This window comes from Canis lupus, chromosome 7 (assembly GCF_003254725.2).
Source record: "Canis lupus dingo isolate Sandy chromosome 7, ASM325472v2, whole genome shotgun sequence".
In the NCBI taxonomy this organism is placed as follows: Eukaryota; Metazoa; Chordata; class Mammalia; order Carnivora; family Canidae; genus Canis; species Canis lupus.
The window spans coordinates 20031975-20053954 of record NC_064249.1 but is presented as its reverse complement, the minus strand read 5'-3'; the positions used below and the strand labels follow the sequence as shown (position 1 = coordinate 20053954).

The 21980-nt window shown below is 38.7% G+C and overlaps 1 protein-coding gene across 5 annotated transcripts in view; it reads left to right on the top strand.

Annotated features, from left to right (window-relative positions):
- TDRD5 (tudor domain containing 5) overlaps nt 1-21980 on the top strand; it is a 108798-nt gene that overhangs the window by 5570 nt on the left and 81248 nt on the right. For all 5 annotated transcript variants that reach the window (XM_049112177.1, XM_025430141.3, XM_025430138.3 and 2 more), the window contains exons 2-4: nt 226-463; nt 1215-1622; nt 4354-4550. In XM_049112177.1, coding sequence (XP_048968134.1) covers nt 232-463; nt 1215-1622; nt 4354-4550 — 837 coding nt within the window. In that variant the 5' untranslated portion in view covers nt 226-231. The remainder of the gene's footprint in view (nt 1-225; nt 464-1214; nt 1623-4353; nt 4551-21980) is intronic.

The following is a 21980-nucleotide window of genomic DNA, read 5'->3' as shown; positions in this document are numbered from 1 at the left end:
CCACTAGCCGGGGGCAGGGCCGTCAGCGCGGCTTGATGATGCAGAGTGTGAATTGTCACGATTTTGCTTCAGCTTTATCGGCTTTAGAAGTCGCCTTTTGGTTGTTGCTAGTAGTCCGCTGTTGATCCTTCTAGCTCCCCCCCCCCCCCGCCCCGCCCCAACACACAGCTTGGACGGGCCTGCTTTTCTCATGACCAACGTTTCTATCTTGCATCTGTCTGGTAGGGTGCAATGTCCGAGCAGGAGCGCGTACAGGAATGCCTGAGAAAAGAAATAAGGTCGCTTCTCATTTCCACCAAAGACGGTTTGACCCCGCAGCAGCTGGAAAAGGAGTACCTTTTGATGGTTGGCAACCACTTACCACTCCGAATCCTTGGCTATCGGTCCACTATGGAGCTGGTGTTGGACATGCCTGACGTGGTCACTGTCTCTCCCTGTGGGGATGGTACTATAATACTGAGAGGTAAGCTTAGGATTTGAGGTCTTCGAGCAAGAACACGCAGTAAGGCATCATCCTAGCAAATAAGTAGGTGATGGGGATTAAGGGATGCACTCGTGGTGAGCACAGGGTGACGTATGGAATAGTTGGATCATTAGTTTGTACCCCTGAAACCAATATGGCCCTGGTCTTTACTGACCGGAATTAAAAACTTGGAACTGTTGTAGCAGCTATCCTGCACATTAGCGATTCTGCATCCCAGGGAGAGGATTTTAATATTTTGAGAGGGGTGGGGAGGGTTCATGGTTACTTTTGAGGTTGTGGGCAGAGTGAAAGCTATAGCAAAATCAAGAAATCTTTCCCCAGAAAAAGGTGCATTCGCAAAAACTACACTTTTACATACAATGTCAGGATATCACCGTCCTAAATTGTGAGAAGCATAACAATGGGGAAAACATGAACTCCTGTTTTGAATTTCATGGGTCACAAAACATTGCAGGGAAGTTCATCTTGAGAGATTCAGATATTACAGCGGTCAGCAGTGATGCTAAATATTGTGCTTTATCTTTTTGTCCACATCCTCTGGTAGAGGAGCTAACCAGTGGTTATGGAAACTACAAGAAATGAAGGAACCAAGGGTTCACATTTTTCATGCTACCTAGATACACAGCTCCTTAAGAGAGTTAAAAATTGTCTCTGTAACCACAGATGCAAAGGATAAAGGAAGGAGTTACATTTTCACCTAAATAGGATTTCTTTTTTCACACCTCCTTAGCCATTCCAGATGAATCCACCAAAGGAATAGCAAATTTAGTGGCAAAACAGAGGAGCAGCCATAAGGTTCGAAACTCCATGCAGAAGGGAAGGCCCAGTGTTTGCTCTGGGTCGAGCTCCCGTCGGCGAGTACCTTACCGAGGAAGGGTGCCCCCCATTCTTCCAGCAGTTGTGAAGAGTGAGTTGAAAGACCTCTTGGCGTTATCTCCCGTTCTCCTTTCTGATTTTGAGAAGGCATTTGCCAGACGATTTGGACGTTCATTCCAGTACGTGCAGTATGGATTCCTCTCTATGTTTGAAGTGCTTAATGCTGCCTCGGATGTCATTTCTGTAGAGCAGACCAGAGCAGGCTCTTTGTTGATGCTAAAGAGGAGCATATCAGAGGAAAAGCAGAGAGGATGGCCAGCAGGTAAGCATGTTAGTGTTAGTTACTGTATTGTGGGTTAGCAGTTTTTGAGCAGTCATGGCAGCAGTAGAAGTACGTAATGCCCAAGCTCCCAGAGTTTGTTGAAGTTGCATCCTGGCTCTCCGACTTGCTGGCTGAGTCATCTTGCACAGGTTACTTAAAACGTCCAAGGCTTAGTTTCTTCCTCTTTAGAATAGGAATAATAATACTTGTCTCTTGTAGCTGTGTTGAGGATTACCTGAGATGACGTCTGAAAAGTGCCTGGCGTTTTAATAAGGTTATAGTAAGTGGTAGCTGTTATTATAAAAACACAAGATCTGCTTTTTCTGAAACACTGTAAATGAATATGAGTCCTATGTGTGTAAAGATATAATGTGGAAAATGAAGAGTTTAAAAAATTATACTAGTCAGTAGCATTTGCCATCTGATTTTTGCTGACGCAGATCTTTGGTATCTGAAAAGATCACTGAAATAATTTATATAGTGTAGTGATAACCACCTTAATTAGCATTTGACCTTGGTTTCTCATTGCTACACCATAGAAGGGTGAATAACCCAATCTTAGAGATAAAGACAAGAAAGCTCAGGAAAGTTAAATGACTTTTCCAAAGTCACATGCTAGAAAAATATTACAGCCACGGTTAGATACTCAGCTCTTAATACTGTTCATCCAGTGCTTTTCTTTTTAATTTTTAAAATTTATTTTTTAAAGATTTTATTTATTTATTTATTCATCTGAGACACAGAGGGAGAGACATAGGCAGAGGGAGGAGAAGCAGGCTCCATGCAGGAGCCCGATGTGGGACTCGATTCCGGAACTCTGGGATCGTGTCCTGAGCCGAAGGCAGATGCTCAGCTGCTGAGCTACCCAGGCGTCCCTTTTTAAAATTTTTTTTAAAAAGATTTTATTTGAAAGAGAGCAAGTGAGAGAGCACAAGCAAGGGGAGCTGGAGTGGGAGAAGCAGGCTCCCTGCTGAGCAGGGAGCTCAGCTTCAGGCTCATGACCTGAGCTTAGCCTGCTGAGCCACCCAGGTGCTCCTCATCCAGTACTTTTCTTACCCAATCATTGTCCCTCTTGTTTTTGGTTTTTATATATATGTTTATGGAAGTACAGTTGACCTGCAACATTACTTTAGTTTCAGGTGAGCAACAGTGATTTGACAACTTTGTACTTAAGCTGTGCTCACCACAGACAGTGTAGCTGCGAGGTTGTTACCATACCATTGACTGTATTCTCTATGCTGTACCTTTCATTCCTGAATCACTCTCTCTCTCAAAGACCCAAAAGACCAATGTGATCATTTGTATAGTGCCTTCCTAGACCCTTGACAGTACAGAATCTATACACTGAGTCTGTTTGGGGGGAATTTCTATGCCTTTTCAGTGATTTTACTTTTTCCCTAAAATCTGAATTTAGATTAATGTAGATGAAACCATGAGAAAGTCCTAAGTGTAGAAACCAGTACTTAAACTGTGATATAGGAAGTATAATTTGATGAAGATACCTACAGTGTTTACATGTTCTGGTCAGGGAAGACTGCAGGGGCCAGTGAGTGTTTTGAGTTGAGCCCTGGACCATCAATACAGCCAATATTCTTGAGTTGCTCAAACTTAGGGACACAAACTCATCATGCTGTTAAACTTTCAAGAAGTTGACCTGTAGAAAGCAGTTTGCCAACTTACTGAATGGGGGAAGTGATATTCCTTCTTAGTGACCGGATTGCTCATATTTCCCACCTGGAGACCCTTCTTCCTGTCATCAGGATATATTGGAAACAATTTTGTGTGTGAGTGAGCTTGATCTTACGGTAAAGAACTAGGCTGTAATGAAGTCTAATGATAAATTGTTCGTGTTGTACATCAGCATATATCTCTCCAGTGCTAATTCCCTCCCTACAAATCTTGAAGAAAGAAAATCTGTACTCCAGAAAATCCTTTATTTTATAGCTGTTTTATTCCTCCTTCCCTGCCCCCATACTACTAGGTGATTGTTTGGTTTGAGAAGCATAGTTTTAAGATTTTATTTATTTGAGAGAGTATGTGAGAGCACAAGCGAAGGGAGGGACAGAGGGACAAGTGGACTTGCTGCTGAGCAGTGAGCCTGACATGGGACTCAATCCAGGACCCTGAGATAACCGACTGAGCTACCAGGAGCCCTGAGAACATAGTTTTAAGCAGACTCCTTATTCAGAGACTTTGTGGCCTCCTAAGCAGGATACAGCTTTTTGGGTTTTTACCTATTGAAACTTGCCTCTAATTATACTCAGGTGGCCTTAAGTGGAGTTTTTAGGTAGCCCCAACCTTTTCAGTAACATACTTATGAGCCTCATGGTTTTCTTCTATAGCTGACTCCTTTTTCCCATTGTATGTAAATTTTATTTGACAATATGAAAATATAAGCATACTTTCCTTAGTTATTTCCAAGTTGAGGACAGTTAGGTCACAGTAGCCTCTTTATATAACTACCAGAAAATAGGGATCCCTGGGTGGCACAGCGGTTTGGCGCCTGCCTTTGGCCCAGGGCATGATCCTGGAGACCCGGGATCGAATCCCACATCAGGCTCCCGGTGCATGGAGCCTGCTTATCCCTCTGCCTATGTCTCTGCCTCTCTCTCTCTCTCTCTCTCTATCATAAATAAATAAAAATTGAAAAAAAATTAAAAAAAAAAAACTACCAGAAAATAAAGTAGAAATTGTGATAACTTTTCTCTGCTTTTCTTTTTATTCACAAAAGGAGGTAAAATGTTTACCCAGCCTTTTAGAATGAAACAACAAGGCTCATACTCCACAGGCTCCCCAGTTGCAAAGGCTTGCTTTTCACAACCTACTTCAAACATGGAACCACCAAAGCAAATATTGAATGCAGAAAAGACTTTTAAGTCAAATGTAGTAGAGACTTCAAGGCTGAATCACACTGAAAAATTAAACCAGGTAAGTTATCTGATTTGGGGTTATAAATACACCAAAAATGTGTTTAAATTCAGTGTTTTTTTTTTTTTATTACTTAGATCTGATGGAAAAGCTCATCTTTTAAAATTCAAGTCATTTCAGATTTAACTTCAGCATTTTCTATGGTTTTGGGGATTATTAGCTAATAAGAGGTGGCAGTGAGAAAAGAGCAGTTTTATCAATTCATATGATTTCTACAATAGGTTTCCTCTCCTGTTTGAAAGTAGTGTTCCTCTGAAACCCGTCAAAGTTGAAATGGTGTAAACAAAGCAAAGAAGCAATTACCATTAATTTATATGGAAAACATTTTGAGCATACCCAGACCTTCAAAATAATCTCTAGTGGGCTTTTCTGATACCTTATGACATATCTTGCTAATGGTTTTTCTGATACCTTAAGTACACATCTTGCTAATTGTGGAGATAAAGCACAGTTGAAAGCTATGGCGGTTTGAAGCTCAATATAGTTCTTGCAGGAGGAGGTTGGCAGTGCCATTCTTGCTCAGGCTCACACTGCCTCTATAACTACTCACTGAAAAACAAATGCTGGATGCTGTTTTCACTTTTGGCCTTTTTTTTTTTTTTTTTTTGCTAAAAGTGAAAATCCTCTTTTGATTCTTTGGGTTAGCAAAAACAAGAACTAACCCAATATCCTTCATAAAAACAAAGTGGCATAGTGTGAACTTTTGAAAAGCGAGGGATACTTGTATTTTCTGCAGATGACCCCCAAATCTCTCTCTAGTTCCAGCTTCTCACCAAAATCCTGAAAGTGTATTTGCAACTTTAACTCATGAATATCGTTACTTGAATGGTTGGCCCTGAGCACTGCAGTGCTGGTATTTTTTTTTTTTTGATTATGTATACAATGAAGGATTTTTGAATAAAAGCTACTAGAATATAACCAACAAAAGCTCATTAAATTAGCAAGATAGCAACTTTTTTCATTTTTAAAAATTATATTTTATTTAAATTCAATTAACATGTATAATGTGTATTATTTCAGAGGTAGAGTTCAGTGATTCATCAGTCTTATATAACACTCAGTGCTCATTACATCAAGCGCCTTCCTTAATGCCCATCATCCAGTTACCCCATTCCCCCACTCTGTCCCCTCTAGCATCCCTCAATTTGTTTCCTATGGTTCAGTTTCTTAGTTTGTCTTCCTCTCTGATTATGTCTTGTTTTATTTTTCCATTCCTTCCTCTATGTTCCTCTATGCTGTTTTGTTTCTCAAATTCCATGTATGAGTAAAATCATATAATTATCTTTTTCCAATTGACATTTTACTTTTCAAAGTATCTTCTAGTTCCATCCACATCATTGCAAGTGGCAAGCTTTCATTTTTTGATGGCTGAGTAATATTCCTGTGTGTGTTCGTGTGTGTGTGTGTGTGTGTGTGTGTGAGAGAGAGAATGAGAATATATCACATCTTCTTTATCCATTCATCTGTTGATAGACATCTGGGCTCTTTCTGTAGTTTGGCTACTGTGGACATTGCTGCTATCATCATTGGGGTTCAGGTGCCCCTTTGGATCACTACATTTGTATACCTAGAAGTGTAATTGCTGGGTCATAGGGTAGCTCTATTTTTAACTTTTTTTTTTTAATTTAAAGATTATATATATTTATTTGACAGAATGCATACAAGCAGGGGAAGTGGCAGGGAGAGGGAGAAGGAAAGGGAAAAGCAGGCTCTCTGAGCAGGGAGCCCGAGGCAGGACTTGATCCCAGGACCCTGGATCATGACCTGAGCTGAAGGCAGATGCTTAACTGATTAAGCCATCCAGGCACCCTTTATTTTTAACTTTTTGAGGAACCTCCATACTGTTTTCCGGAGTAGCTGTACCAGTTTGTGTTCCCACCAACAGTGTAAAAGGATTCCCCTTTCTCCGCATCCTTGCCAACATCTGTCATTTCCTGATTTGTTAATTTTACCCATCTGACTGGTGTGAGGTGGGTATCTCATTGTTTTGATTTGTGTTTCCCTGATGCCCGATGATGTTGAGCATTTTATCATGTGTCTGTTGGCCATTTGTATGTCTTCTTTGGAGAAATGTCTGTTCATGTCTTCCCATTTCTTGATTGGATTATTCTTTGGGTGTTGAGTTTGATAAATTCTTTATAGCTTTTTGGATACTAGCCCTTTATCTGATAAAACATTTGTAAATATCTACTCCTATTCAGTTGGTGGTTTGTTTTGTGGATTGTTTCCTTTGTTATGCAAAAGCTTTTTATCTTGATGAGGTCCTGGTAATCAATTTTTGCCTTTGTTTCCCTTGTCTTTGGAGAGGTGTCTAGCAAGAAGTTGCTACAGCCAAGGTCGCAGAGTTTGCTGCCTGTGTTCTCCCCTATGATTTTAATGTATTCCTGTCTCACATTTAGGTCTTGCATCCATTTTGAGTTTATTTTTGGGTATGGTGTAAGAAAATGGTCCAGTTTCATTCTTCTGCATGTGGCTGTCCAATTTTCCCAACACTATTTGTTGAAGAGACTGTCTTTTTTTCTTATGGATATTCTTGCCTGCTTTGTTGAAGATTAGTTGATGATAGAGTTGAGGGTCTGTTTATGGGTTCTATATTCTGTTCCATTGATCTATGTGTCTATTTTTGTGCCAGTACCATACTGTCTTGATAATTACAGCCTTGTAATAGAGTTTAAAGTCTGGAATTGTTATGCCACAGCTTTGGTTTTCTTTTTCAACATTACTTTGGCTATTCAGGGTCTTTTCTGGTTCCAAAGAAATTTTAGGATTGTTTGTTCCAGCTCTGTGAAAAAAGTTGATGATACTTTGATAGGGATTGCATTGAATATGTAGATTGCTCTGGGAAGCATAGACATTTTAACAATATTCTTCCAGTCCATGAACATGGAATGTTTTTCCATTTTTTTTTTTTGTGTATGTCTTCCTCAATGTGTTTCATGAGTGTTCTGTATTTTTCAGAATACAGATCCTTTACCTCCTTGGTTAGGATTATTCCTAGGTATCTTCTGGTTTTTGGTACAGTTGTAAATGGGATTGATTGCTTAATTTCTCTCTCTTTTTAAAAAAGATTTTAATTATTAGAGAGACAGAGCAGCAGAGGGAGAAGGAAAGGGAGAGGATGGAAGCAGGTTCCCCACTGAGCAGGGAGCCCAATGTGGTCTTGATCCCAGGACCTTGGGATTATAACCTGAGCTGAAGGTAGACATTTAGCTGACTGAATCACCCAGGCATCCCTTCATTTCTCCTTCTTCTGTCTCATTGTTAGTGTATAGAAATGCAACTGATTTCTGTGCATTAATTTTATATCCTGTCATGTTGCTGAATTCCTGTCTGAGTTCTAGCAGTTTTGGGGGGAGTCTTTTGGGTTTTTCCACATAAAGTATCATGTCTTCTGTGAAGAGTGATAATCTGAGGACTTCTCTACCTATTCTGATACCTTTTATTTCTTTTTGCTGTTTGCTGAGGCTAGGACCTTTAGTACTATGTTGAACAACAGTGGTAAGAGTGGGCATCCCTGTTGTGTTCCTGACCTTAGGGTAAAAGCTCTCAGTTTTTCCCCATTGAGAATGTTTGCCGTGGAGTTTTTGTAGATGGCTTTTATGATATTGAGGGGTGTTCCCTCTATGCCTACACTGTGGAGAATTTTAAGAAGGGATGCTATACTTTGTCAAATGCATTTTTCTGCATCTATTGAGAGGGCCATAGGGTTCTTGTCCTTTCTTTTATTAATATAATATATCACAATGATTTGTAGATGTTGAGCCATCCTTGCAGCCCAGGAATAAATCCCACTTGGTCGTGGTAAATAATCCTTTTAATGTACTGTTGGATCCTATTGGCTAGTATCTTGATGAGAATTTTGTATCTGTGTTCATCAGGGATATTGGTCTGTAATTCTTCATTTTGGTGGGATCTTTGTCTAGTTTTGGGATCAAGGTATGCTGGCCTCATGCAGCTGTTTCTATTTTTTTGAAACAGCTTTAAAAGAATAGATATTAATTCTTTAAATGTTTGATAGAATTCCCCTGGGAGGACATTGGGCCCTGCGCTCTTGTTTATTGGGAGATTTTGATTACTGCTTCAATTTCCTTGCTGGTTATGGGTCTGTCAGGTTTTTTATTTCTTTCTGTTTTAGTTCTAGTATTTTGTAAGTTTCTAGGAATCCATCCATTTCTTCCAGATTTCTTTTGATGTCCGTTAGCATGATAAATGGTTCTCTACCCCTTCACTTTCAATCTGGTGCTATCTTTAGATCTAAAATGAGTCTCTTCTAGACAGAGCAGATCAGTGGGTCTTGCTTTTTTATCTGATACCCTGTGTCTTTCGATTGGAGCATTTAGCTCATTTACATTCAGAGTAACTATTGAAAGATATGAATTTAATTTAGTACCATTGTATTACCTGTAAAGTCACTGTTTCTGTTTATTGTTTTTGTTGCTTTCTGGTCCATATTGCTTTTGGGCTCTTTTCACTTAAAGGATCCTCTTTAATATTTCTTGCAGGGGCTGGTTTAGTGATCACAAATTCTTTTAGTTTCTGATTGTCCTGAAAGCTCTTTATCTCTCCTCCTACTCAAAATGACAACCTTACTGGATAAAGTTTTCTTGGTTGCGTATTTTTCTCATTTAGAACCCTGAATGTATCATGCCAGTCCTTTCTGGCCTGCCAGGTCTCTCTGAATAGGCCTGCTGCCAGCCATCTCTTTCTTCCTTTGTAGGTTAAGGACCTCTTGCCCCTCAAGCTGCTTTAAGGATTTTCTCTTTGTCTCTGAAATTTGTAAGCTTCACTATTACGTTGAGGTGTTAACCTATTTTTATTGATTTTTGAGGGAGGTTCTCTGTGCTTCCTGGACTTCAATGGCTATTTCCTTCTTCAGATTTGGGAAGTTCTCTGCCACAATTTGCTCTTATACACCTTATGCTCCCTACCCCTTTCTTTCCTCTTTCTCTGGGACCCTAATTATTCTAATATTGTTCCACTTTATAGTATCACTTATCTCTTGAATTCTCCCCTCATGATCTAGTAGTTTATCTCTTTTTCTCAGTTTCATGGTTCTCTGTCTTATCTTGTATATCACTGATTCATTCTTCTTTGTTTATCCTAGCAGAGCCATTTTTTTTTTTTAAAGATTTTATTTTTCATCAGAGACACAGAGAGGCAGAGACATAGGCAGAGGGAGAAGCAGGCTTCCCACAGGGAATCCCCTGTGGAACTCGATCCCAGGACCCCAGGATCACAGCCTGAGCAAAAGGCAGACAGACACTCAACCGCTGAGCCACCCAGGTGTTCCTAGAGCCTCCATTTTGATTGCATCTCAGTAAAACCTTTTTTGATTTCGACCTGCTTAGATTTTAGTTCTTGTATTTCTCCAGAAAGAGATTCTCTAATGTCTCCTATGCTTTTTTCAAACCCAGCTAGTATCTTTATAATCATTATTAAAAATTCTAGGGATCCCTGGGTGGCGCAATGGTTTGGCGCCTGCCTTTGGCCCAGGGCACGATCCTGGAGACCCGGGATCGAATCCCACGTCGGGCTCCCTGCATGGAGCCTGCTTCTCCCTCTGCCTGTGTCTCTGCCTCTCTTTCTCTCTCTCTCTCTCTCTCTCTCTCTCTCTTTGTGTGACTATCATGAATAAATAAATAAAATCTTTAAAAAAAATAAAAAATAAATAAAAATTCTAGCTCGGACATCTTAGTTATAGCCATACTGATTAAGTCCCTGGCAGTTAGTACTGCCTCTTGTTCTCTTTTCTGGGATGAGTTTTTCCATTTTGTCATTCTGTCTGGAGAAGAAGAGATGAATGAGAGAACAAAGATCATGAAAATAAACCCCCCTGAATTCTATATACCGTTTTACTCTAGCACTGGAGTTTTGCAGTTGTGTGTGACCAGTAAACTTGGTATTAGCCAGATGTTCCTCCTGGTCTTCTGGGGTTAGGGCCTGTTGTACTGATTCTCAAGTATCTTTGGCCAGGTCAGGATTGTACCGCCCTTGCCCCCAGAGGGGTGGGGTGGGGCAGGGCTCAGTGTAAACTGCCTCAGGTTTCTCTATGTGGCATTTGTTCCCTAAAGGCTTTCTGTACCACTTGGGGGAGGGGGGTAGAAATGAAAATGGACCCCCATCTCTAGCCCTGGAGATGAAAGTTTGTGCCCCCACTCTTCAGTGCGCTCTCAGGAAAAGTGATCAGTTACTCTTGTCTCCCTGGTTTCTGTCTGTACTCCGTGTTCACCCTGCCTGTGACTGAGCATTTTTATCTCAGGCATGTGACCCTGTTTCCAATCTCCAAACTTTATAGACTTCCTGCAGCATGCATCCCCACTGCTCCTCCCAGGGCAAGGAGGGGGTCTCCCCACGGTTCTGCCTCTTGCTGGGCCCCTGCTCACAGAGCAGTTGCCCATTCATGCCACAATTTGTGGTTTATGGCAGTTCTGAGCTGAAAGCCCACTCCTGGGCTTGCTGATTGCAGCTGGCTTCCCCGCTCTGATGCTTGGGAACTCTGCTACAGGCAGGCACCTGTGTTCTTTCTCTGACCCCGGGCATCCTGAGACCACACTGTCTCACCTAGGATTTTGCCCTCTGAGCACCTTTCAGGCAGGAACGTTCCCCACTAGAGCAGATTTCTAAAAGTTCCATTTTGTGCTCTGCTGCTGTATCACTTTCTGGTAGCCAACCCCCCCCCCCCCCCCACCCAAGGGCTTATCTTCTAATATATCACCTCAGATTCTCTTCTCTGCACTTTCTACTTTGCAAAAAGTGGCCACTTTTCTCTTTATATAATTGCAGCAATTCTTTTCTTAGATCTCCGGTTGAGTTCACAGGTGTTCAGTATGATTTGATAGCTACCTAGCTGAAAATTCCAGGGACCAGATGAAAGTAGGGTCCCTTACTCCTCTACCATTTTCCTCCTCAATCCATGCAAGATGACAATTTAAGTAGAGCTCGGCATAAGCACATGGAAATTAAATTCAAGACATAAAAGTGCCTTTCCTCTAGAACTAAAAAAAATTAGCTTTGGTAACAATTTATGTACAGTAAAATTTATCCATTTAAAATGTATAGTTTGAGTTTTCACAGTATAGCCAGTCAGGAAATCACCATCAAAATCAAGATGCTGACCATTTCCATATTCTCAAAAAGTTCCATTATGCTGCTTTGTAGTCAGTCTCTTCCCAGCTATAGCCACAGACATAAAAACCACTGCTTTTTGTAAGTTTGACTTTTTAAGAGTTTCATCTAAATAGAATTAAATAGCATATAGCCTTTGTGTCTAGCTTCTTTAACTTAGCACAATGCTTTTGAGATTCATCAGAAAGCATCAGTAGTTACTTTGTCATTCCATGGTATTGATATGCCTCAATTTGTTATCTATTCCCCTTACATGATATTTGGGTTATTTCCTGTTTGGGATATTTATGTAAATAAAGCTACTGTGAACATTTGCCTTTACTTTGTATGACTGTAGAGTTCATTTCTCTTGGATAAACACCTAGAAGTAGGATTGTTGGGTCATTCAGTAAGTGTATGTTTGCCTTTATAAGAAATTGCCAAACTGGCTTCTTAAATGGCTGTATGGTTTTACATCCTCATGAGCTACGTATGAGAGTTTTAGCTGCATCTTTGTTAACATTTAATATTGTCAATTTAAAAATTACTAATCATTTGGGTTTGTAGTGGTATTTCATTATGATTTTAATTGGAATTTCTCTAATGATGAATAATGTTGGGCATCTTTTCATATGCATGTTTGCCATTTGTTAATCTTCATTAAAGTGTCTCTTTATATCCTTTGCTCATTCTTAAAAATTGAGATTTGTGTTGATATGGAAGAATTATATATGAATAGGTACAAGTCCTTTACCAGAGACATGTTTTGCAAATGCTTTCTCCTGGTCTGTACTTACCTCATTTCCTTAGTTCTGTCTTGAGTGAAGCAGAAGCCATTAATTGTGATGAAATCTAATTTATTTATATTTTTCTTTTGATTCTTGCCTATGTAATCTTTGTTGAATATAAGGTCACAAAAATGTTCTGTGTTTTCTTCTACCAGTTTTATGATTTTAATTTTTAGTTCTATTCATTTCAAGTTAATTTTTATATAAGGTACCAATATCGATCAAAGTTTTTTGCAATGAATAGCTAATGCCTCTAGCACTCTTTTTTGAAAAACACTGTTTTCCTTGCTAACTACCTTATTACTTTGGCACCTCTTTCAAATCTATTGACCTCTCATATGTGTAGGTTTCAGGACTTTCTGTTTCTGGTCCACTGATTTACATGTGCTTTTGGCAGTACCACACTATCTTGATTACTCTAGCTTTATAACATCTTAAAATTATATAGTTAAGTCTTACAACTTTGCTCTTTTTCAGATTGCTTTACTATTCTAGGTTCTTTGCATTTTCATATAAATTTAATTTGATTGTTAATTTCTACCAAAAATAAATATGCCTCTTGTGATTTTCATTAGAATTACATTGGACCTATACATAAATTTGGGGAGAATTGTTATCTTAGCAATATTGAACCTGCTGATCCATGAGCATAGTATATTTCTCCAGTTATGTCTTTAATGTTTCAGTACTCTTTTATAGTTTAAATACCCAAGGCCTGCATATCTTCTGTTAAACTTTATCCCCACATTTTTCATATGGGTATTTTATTTTCTAGTTAATGTTGCTAGTATATAGACAATCAATTGGATTTTTTTGTAGATTGACGTTGTATCTTGTAACCTTGAATCAAGGTACTTGATAAATTCGTTTCTGTAGTTCAAATCATTCTAGTAGCTCTTTTGTGGAGTTGGGATTTTTTTTTTTAAAGATTATTTATTAGAGAAGAGTGTGTGAGAGAACGGTGGTGGGGAGGGGCATAGAGAGGGGAGAGAAATCTTCAGGCTGAACGTGGAGCCTGATGTGATTGGGGGAGGGGGTTGATCCCAGAACCCTGAGATCATGACCTGAGCCAGAAAATCAAGAGTCAGATGCTTAACCACCTGAGCCACCCAGGTACCCCAGAGTTGGGATTTGCTTTTCTTTTTGTGTGTGTGTGTGGGGGGGGGGGGTTTCTGCATAGACCATCATACCATCTAGGAGTAGACAATTTTACTTCCTTTTCAGTCTATATGCTTTTTTTTTTTTCCTTCTTAGAAAGGCAGGCCCTCTAGTATAATAATGCATAGAAGTGGTGAGAGTGGCAGCAAATATCATTCTCAATGGGGAAGCACTGGGAGCCTTTCCCCTAAGATCAGGAACAAGACAGGGATGTCCACTCTCACCACTGCTATTCAACATAGTACTGGAAGTCCTAGCCTCAGCAATCAGACAACAAAAAGACATTAAAGGCATTCAAATTGGCAAAGAAGAAGTCAAACTCTCCCTCTTCGCCGATGACATGATACTCTACATAAGAAAACCCAAAAGCCTCCACCCCAAGATTGCTAGAACTCATACAGCAGTTCGGTAGCGTGGCAGGATACAAAATCAATGCCCAGAAGTCAGTGGCATTTCTATACACTAACAATGAGACTGAAGAAAGAGAAATTAAGGAGTCAATCCCATTTACAATTGCACCCAAAAGCATAAGATACCTAGGAATAAACCTAACCAAAGAGGTAAAGGATCTATACCCTAAAAACTATAGAACACTTCTGAAAGAAATTGAGGAAGACACAAAGAGATGGAAAAATATTCCATGCTCATGGATTGGCAGAATTAATATTGTGAAAATGTCAATGTTACCCAGGGCAATGTACACGCTTAATGCAATCCCTATCAAAATACCATGGACTTTCTTCAGAGAGTTAGAACGAATTATTTTAAGATTTGTGTGGAATCAGAAAAGACCCCGAATAGCCAGGGGAATTTTAAAAAAGAAAACCGTATCTGGGGGCATCACAATGCCAGATTTCAGGTTGTACTACAAAGCTGTGGTCATCAAGACAGTGTGGTACTGGCACAAAAACAGACACATAGATCAATGGAACAGAATAGAGAACCCAGAAGTGGACCCTGAACTTTATGGTCAACTAATATTCGATAAAGGAGGAAAGACTATCCATTGGAAGAAAGACAGTCTCTTTAATAAGTGGTGCTGGGAAAATTGGACATCCACATGCAGAAGAATGAAACTAGACCACTCTCTTTCACCATACACAAAGATAAACTCAAAATGGATGAAAGATCTAAATGTGAGACAAGATTCCATCAAAATCCTAGAGGAGAACACAGGCAACACCCTTTTTGAACTCGGCCACAGTAACTTCTTGCAAGATACATCCACGAAGGCAAAAGAAACAAAAGCAAAAATGAACTATTGGGACTTCATCAAGATACGAAGCTTTGCACAGCAAAGGATACAGTCAACAAAACTAAGACAGCCTACAGAATGGGAGAAGATATTTGCAAATGACATATCAGATAAAGGGCTAGTTTCCAAGATCTATAAAGAACTTATTAAACTCAACACCAAAGAAACAAACAATCCAATCATGAAATGGGCAAAAGACATGAACAGAAATCTCACAGAGGAAGACATAGACATGGCCAACATGCACATGAGAAAATGCTCTGCATCACTTGCCATCAGGGAAATACAAATCAAAACCACAATGAGATACCACCTCACACCAGTGAGAATGGGGAAAATTAACAAGGCAGGAAACCACAAATGTTGGAGAGGATGTGGAGAAAAGGGAACCCTCTTACACTGTTGGTGGGAATGTGAACTGGTGCAGCCACTCTGGAAAACTGTGTGGAGGTTCCTCAAACAGTTAAAAATAGACCTGCCCTACGACCCAGCAATTGCACTGTTGGGGATTTACCCCAAAGATACAGATGCAATGAAACGCAGGGACACCTGCACCCCGATGTTTCTAGCAGCAATGTCCACAATAGCCGAACTGTGGAAGGAGCCTCGGTGTCCATCGAAAGATGAGTGGATAAAGAAGATGTGGTCTATGTATACAATGGAATACTACTCAGCCATTAGAAACGACAAATACCCACCATTTGCTTCAACGTGGATGGAACTGGAGGGTATTATGCTGAGTGAAGTAAGACAATCGGAGAAGGACAAACATTATATGTTCTCATTCATTTGGGGAATATAAATAATAGTGAAAGGGAATATAAGGGAAGGGAGAAGAAATGTGTGGGAAATATCAGAAAGGGAGACAGAACATAAAGACTCCTAACTCTGGGAAACGAACTAGGGGTGGTGGAAGGGGAGGAGGGCGGGGGGTGGGGGTGAATGGGTGACGGGCACTGAGGGGGGTACTTGACGGGATGAGCACTGGGTGTTATTCTGTATGTTGGTAAATTGAACACCAATAAAAAATAAATTTATTAAAAAAAGTGGTGAGAGTGGGAATTCTTGCCTCGTTCCTGATTATAATGGAAAACATTCAGTCTTTCATCATTAACTATGGTTTTAACTGTACCATTTTCATAAATGCCAGAAACCAGGTTGAGGAAATTCCCTTCTGTTCCTCTATTCTGAGAATTTTTTCAATGGATATATGTGGAAATACTCTCCATCCATTAAGATGATTATAGGATGTGATATTGATATTGTGATTTACTATATACAAAATATATTCTCTTTCTCTTTTTTGCCACAAAGCTCCTAAAATGCTTGGAATTTTTAAAGTGATGAGAGCTACAAAGGTGTCTTTTATTTGTTAATGAAGTGATTTTTCGAAAGTACCTAAGTATGGGAGCCAGTTGCCAGTCAGAGGCAACAATGTGATTAGAGGGTTAGAACTTTTCAGTCCTACTCTCAACCTCCTGGGAGAGGAAAGGGGCTGGATATTGAATTCATTCACCGGGGCCAGTGAGTCAGTTTGTTGTGCTTTTGGAGCAAAACCTCCATAAAAACCCAAAAGTGTTGGATTTGAAGAGCTTCTAGGCCAGTGACCAGTAGAGATTTGGAGGGGGTGGGGGGTAGAGAGGCATCCCTAGTGAGGGTGTGGAGCCCTGTGCCTTTTCCCACATACCTGACTATATACATCTCCTTCATCTGACTGTTTCTGAGTTATATCTTTTAAAAAAAATTATTGATTTTTAAAAAATTGAGATATAATTAACATATTAATTTCAGATATTTTTTATTTTTTTAAATTTCAGATATTTAGCATGATGCTTCAATATGTATATAATGTGAAATGATCATAGGTCTGCTTAACATCCATCACTACACAGTTAAAATTTCTTTTTCTTGTGATGAGAACTTTTAAGATTTACTCTTAGCAATTTTCAGTTTTACAATACAGTATTAATACTATATTAACCCTTATATAACTTATTAATTATATAATACATGTTATATAAAATCATATATTAATATATACAGTATTAAATATAGTTGCCATGCTGTACATTGTATTCTCAGGACTTTTTTTTTTAAGGTATAAAAAGATTTATTAGCATAAGCAGGGGGAGCTATAGGGAGAGGGAAGGGAGAAACAGGCTCTCTGGTGAACAAGGAGCCAAACGTTGGGCATGATCCCAGGACCCTGGGATTATCACCTGAGCTAAAGGCTCCCTGCTCAGTGACTGAGCCCCCCAGGAGCCTCCCTGCCCCCAGGATTTTTATAACTGGAATTTTGTACCTTTTGATCCTCTCCACCTATTTCACTCACTCCCAAACTCCTGTCTCCAGATACCACCCATCTGTTCTTCTATCTCTGAGCTCAAGTTTTTGTTATTGTTTGTTTTTTTAGATTCTACATATAAGAGATCATACAGTGGTTATCTTTCTCTGACTTATTTTCATTAGCATAATGCCCTAAGAGTCCATCCATGTTGTCACAAATGGCAAGATTTCTTTCTTTTTTTTATGGATGAATAATATTCCGTGTGTGTATGTATTTGTAAGTGTATGTATGTGTGTTTGTACCATATTATTTTGCCACTTATCCACTGATGGATGCTTAGGTGGTCTCCGTGTTGTGGCTATTATAAATAATGCTGTGGTGAACATGGGGGGTACAGATACCTTTTTGATTTGTAGTTTTTTTTCTCTTATTAAGTAGGTTACTTTTTGATGGTTTCCTTTGCTGTGCAGAAGCTTTTTAATTTGATGTAATTCCATTTGTTTATTTTTGTTTTTGATACCTTTTCTTTTGGTGTCAAATCCAAAAAAATCACTGCCAAAATGATGTGAAGGAGCCTACCATCTATGTTTTCTTTTAGGGGTTTTATGGTTTTAGGTCTTATGTTCAAATTTTAATCCATTTTGAGTTCATTTTTGTGGGTGTAGAGTTCTATTGTTTTATAATCAATCAGTAATCTCCTAAGCAAAATGTTTCTGAGTTCAGTGAGCTGCTCTAGCAAATCATTTGAACCCAAGGAGGGGACAATGGGAACCTCTGATTTATAGTAACTTGATCAGAAGCACAGGTAACAACCTGGACTTGGAATTACGATGGGAGCCCTTCATATATGGACTTGGCCCTTGATATGTGGAATCTGATGTATTGCCAGGTAAATGGAGTCAGACTTGGAAGTACGGGATACCCAGCTGATGTTGGAGAATTGCTTGAGTATGGGATAAAACTCACATACATGTTGTAATTGGAGTCAGAATTCTATAGGGATTTTCTTTTCTAATCTATTTATATCATAAATTACATTGACTTTTAAAATATTAAGCCCATTTTATTTTTTATTTTTTTAATTTTTCTTTTAATTTTTTAATTTTTATTTATTTTATTTTATTTTTCTTTTTTTTTAATTTTTATTTATTTATGATAGTCACAAAGAGAGAGAGAGAGGCAGAGACACAGGCAGAGGGAGAAGCAGGCTCCATGCACCGAGAGCCCGATGTGGGATTCGATCCCCGTCTCCAGGATCGCGACCTGGGCCAAAGGCAGGCGCTAAACCACTGCGCCACCCAGGGATCCCTATTTTTTTTTTTAATTTTTATTTATTTATGATAGTCACAGAGAGAGAGAGAGAGAGAGAGAGGCAGAGACACAGGCAGAGGGAGAAGCAGGCTCCATGCACCGGGAGCCCGACGTGGGACTCCATCCCGGGTCTCCAGGATCGCGCCCTGGGCCAAAGGCAGGCGCCAAACCGCTGCGCCACCCAGGGATCCCCCTATTTTTTTTTTTAAGCCCATTTTATAATGCTAGGTGAACCTCACTTAGTCACCATGTATTATGTTTTACATATTGTGGATTTAATTTGCTAATATCTTGTTTAGGATTTTTGTGTTTATGTTTTTAGAACATATTCTGCAATTTTCTTGTAATCTTTTATCTGGTTTTGGAATCACGGTAATACAGGCCTCTTGAAATGAGTTTGGAAGTTTTTCTTTTTTTTGGAAAGAATTTCTGTTATTTAAAAATTTATCCAGTTACTTGTCAAAGAATCAGCCTTTGGCTTTATTGGTATTTATGTTTCCTATTTCATTTATTTCTGTGCTTATCTTTATTAGATACTTCTTTCTACTTGGTTAATTTTCTGTTCTTGCTCTTGGCCATTGATTTTGGTTTTTCTTTTCTAATGTAAAAATTTAAGGCTGTAAATTTCTTCTAAGTGCTGCCTTAGCTGGATCTCACAAATTTTGATATTTTACATTCTCATTTTCATTCAGTCTAAAATCTTTTCTAACTTCCTGTGTGTTTTTTTTCTGTCTTGGAGGATTACTTGGAAGTGTGTTGTTTAATATCCAAGCATTTGAGGATTTTTCAGAAATGCTATTGAATTCTAATTTAATCCCATTGTGTTGAGAGAACACAATCTGATTTCATTCCTTATAATTTTACTGAGATACTTACTGAAGGAAATCTTGGTTGCATCCAAATTTTGGCAATTGTGAATAAAGCTTCTATAAACATCCATGTATAGGTTTTTGTATGGACATAAGTTTTCAGCTCCTTAGAGTAAATACCAAGAGGCATTATGGCCAGATCATACAATAAGAGGAAGTGCTTTTGGAAGAAACCACCAAACTCCTCCAAAGTGGCTGTACCATCTGCATTCCCAACAGCAGTGTATGAGAATTCCTGTTCTTCAGCATCCTCACCTGCATTTGGTGGTGTCACTGTTTGGATTTTGGCCTAATACATACGTAGTGAGTGTTACCTCATTGTTTTAATTTACAGTTCCCTAATGACAAATGATGTTGAATATCTTTTGATATGCTTACTTGCCATCTGTAACTACCAGAGCCAGGCGATATTAAATGTGTGGTTTAGGACCTTTGCTCGGCTTGGCTCCAAGAGAGGGTGAGAGGGATGTACATACTCTTTTCTGAGTTTTACCTTCTATTTTGTAGCTCCAAGAATTCCCTATAGATGCAGTCTAATCACAGTTCACTTCTGGTTGAAGTTTTTGCCATTGGAGTTCTTTGAATCTTGTTCCAAAGAGTGGACTCTAATTCCTAAACTATGTATTTTAATTTGCTAGCAGGACAGATTCCATGTAATTACTAGATCCTTCATAATCCTATTTATAAATGTTCAACTTGCCGTTTCCTCAAAATTACAGATCTGTTTGCTATGTGGTCCTACTCAAAATTCTCCAGGCATATGTACTTAAGAGTGTAGAAAAAGATCTATAACAAATTTAAATTATAAATTTACAGACTTTTTGATCTGTATTTTATGTTTTTTTACAGTGGACATATGCTATTTTGTAGTAAAGACACATTATTTAAAAGAAAAATAAATTTCTCCTTTGTAAGATGAGTATTAGTATTTTTTCACCTTTCACCTCTTTTTTTTTTTTTTTTCCACCTTTCACCTCTAAGAGAAAGAGCCATGCTTGGTTGCTAGTATACCACTCTGCATATTGTTGTGCTTTGTTTCACAAAACAAATGGTTAGAACAATTTAAACTCTGTTTTGTAAGATATGAATAATCATTTTACCACATTCTCTTAAATATCCTTTATATTCACTGAGGAAGTTTACATGAGAATGGGAATGTGGGTGGATGAATATGAATTAGCTATATTTCTAGTGAATGAAGCCTCTGCTGTCCTGTCTGTGTAGTCCCAGATCACATATAATTGTGGTGTTACTTTGCTTCCATTAATAGGTCATTGCCAATAAGAATGTTTGGTCAAGGTAATTAGGGAGCTGTAGATTCTGTAGCCTTCATATTATCTAAGAGTACCCCATCCTACCCTGCTCCTATCTTACACATTAGAAAGCATCATTGTGAAATTCAGCATGAGGTTTAAAGTAGGTAAACTTGGAATTATAAAAGAAAGTATGGTCCTAAATGAATTTAAAAATCAGAGCTGTGTGTTAGTTTGCACCTACAGCCAAACAATTGTTAGTTTTATGTGAATTAGATGATACTTGATATTGCATATAAGGGAGGATGCTTTTTTATTTCACTTGATGACCTGGCTCAGCTGTCTTTTAAGAGTATCCTGGTCCAGCACCTGGGTATGTTAAACAGTCACTGTCAGCAGAAGCTGTTTGATGGGTTCAGTAATGCAGTTCTCTGGAAGTTGTGTTCTCTGACCAACTAAAAGTAGCTGTTCCTTACCGGTTTTCTTGTGAGTTTTGATGAAATTTTTAGTATGGCAAGTCACATTCTGTAGTGGCTGGCTTTTTGTCAGATGAGGTACCTATCAAATATTTAAGCAGTTGAAAACTTGGCTTCTATGTGTGTCTGTGCCAGTTTTGTGATCTTTATCAGAAATGTATTTATGTTTTACCATATGGCCAAAGGTCTTTAGTATTTTCCTCTAAGATGTCACTTCTGTTCCTTTCTGCTTTTAGCTTCATGCATCTTCTTTCCAAAAAGCTTCCACCCTTTCATGTTTCTAAATATCACCCAGGTGTCTGTTTTTTGAAACTTTCTTATTACAAAAGTAATAAAAAGATTGATTGTGGAAGATTTGAAATACAGGAGAGCACAGAAGAAAATAAAAATTATCTATAGTTTTATCAGCCAAAAAAGTTGACTTTTTTTTCTTCTTTAAGTCTTTTATTTAAATTCCAGCTAGCTAACATACAGTGTAATATTAGTTTCGGGTGTACAATATAGTGATGCCACACTTCTATACAACACTCAGTGCTCATCACAAGTGCCTGCCTTATTCTTCATCACCTATTTCACCCATCCCCCTGCCCCCGTCCCCTCTGGTAACTATCAGTTCTGTATAGTTAAGAGTCTGTTTCTTGGTTTGCCTCTTCCCCCACCCTTTGCTCATTTGTTTTGTTTCTTAAATTCCACATATGAGTAAAATCATATGGTATTTGTCTTTCTGACTTATTTTGAAAGGGATATATGCATCCTGATGTTCATAGCAGCATTAATACAATAGCCAAATTATGGAAACAGCCCAAGTGTCCATTAACTGATGAATGGATAAAGAAGATGTGGTATACATATATACTATGTAATATTACTCAACCATAAAAAAGAATGAAATCTTGCCATTTGTAATGACATGAATGGAGCTAGCAAGT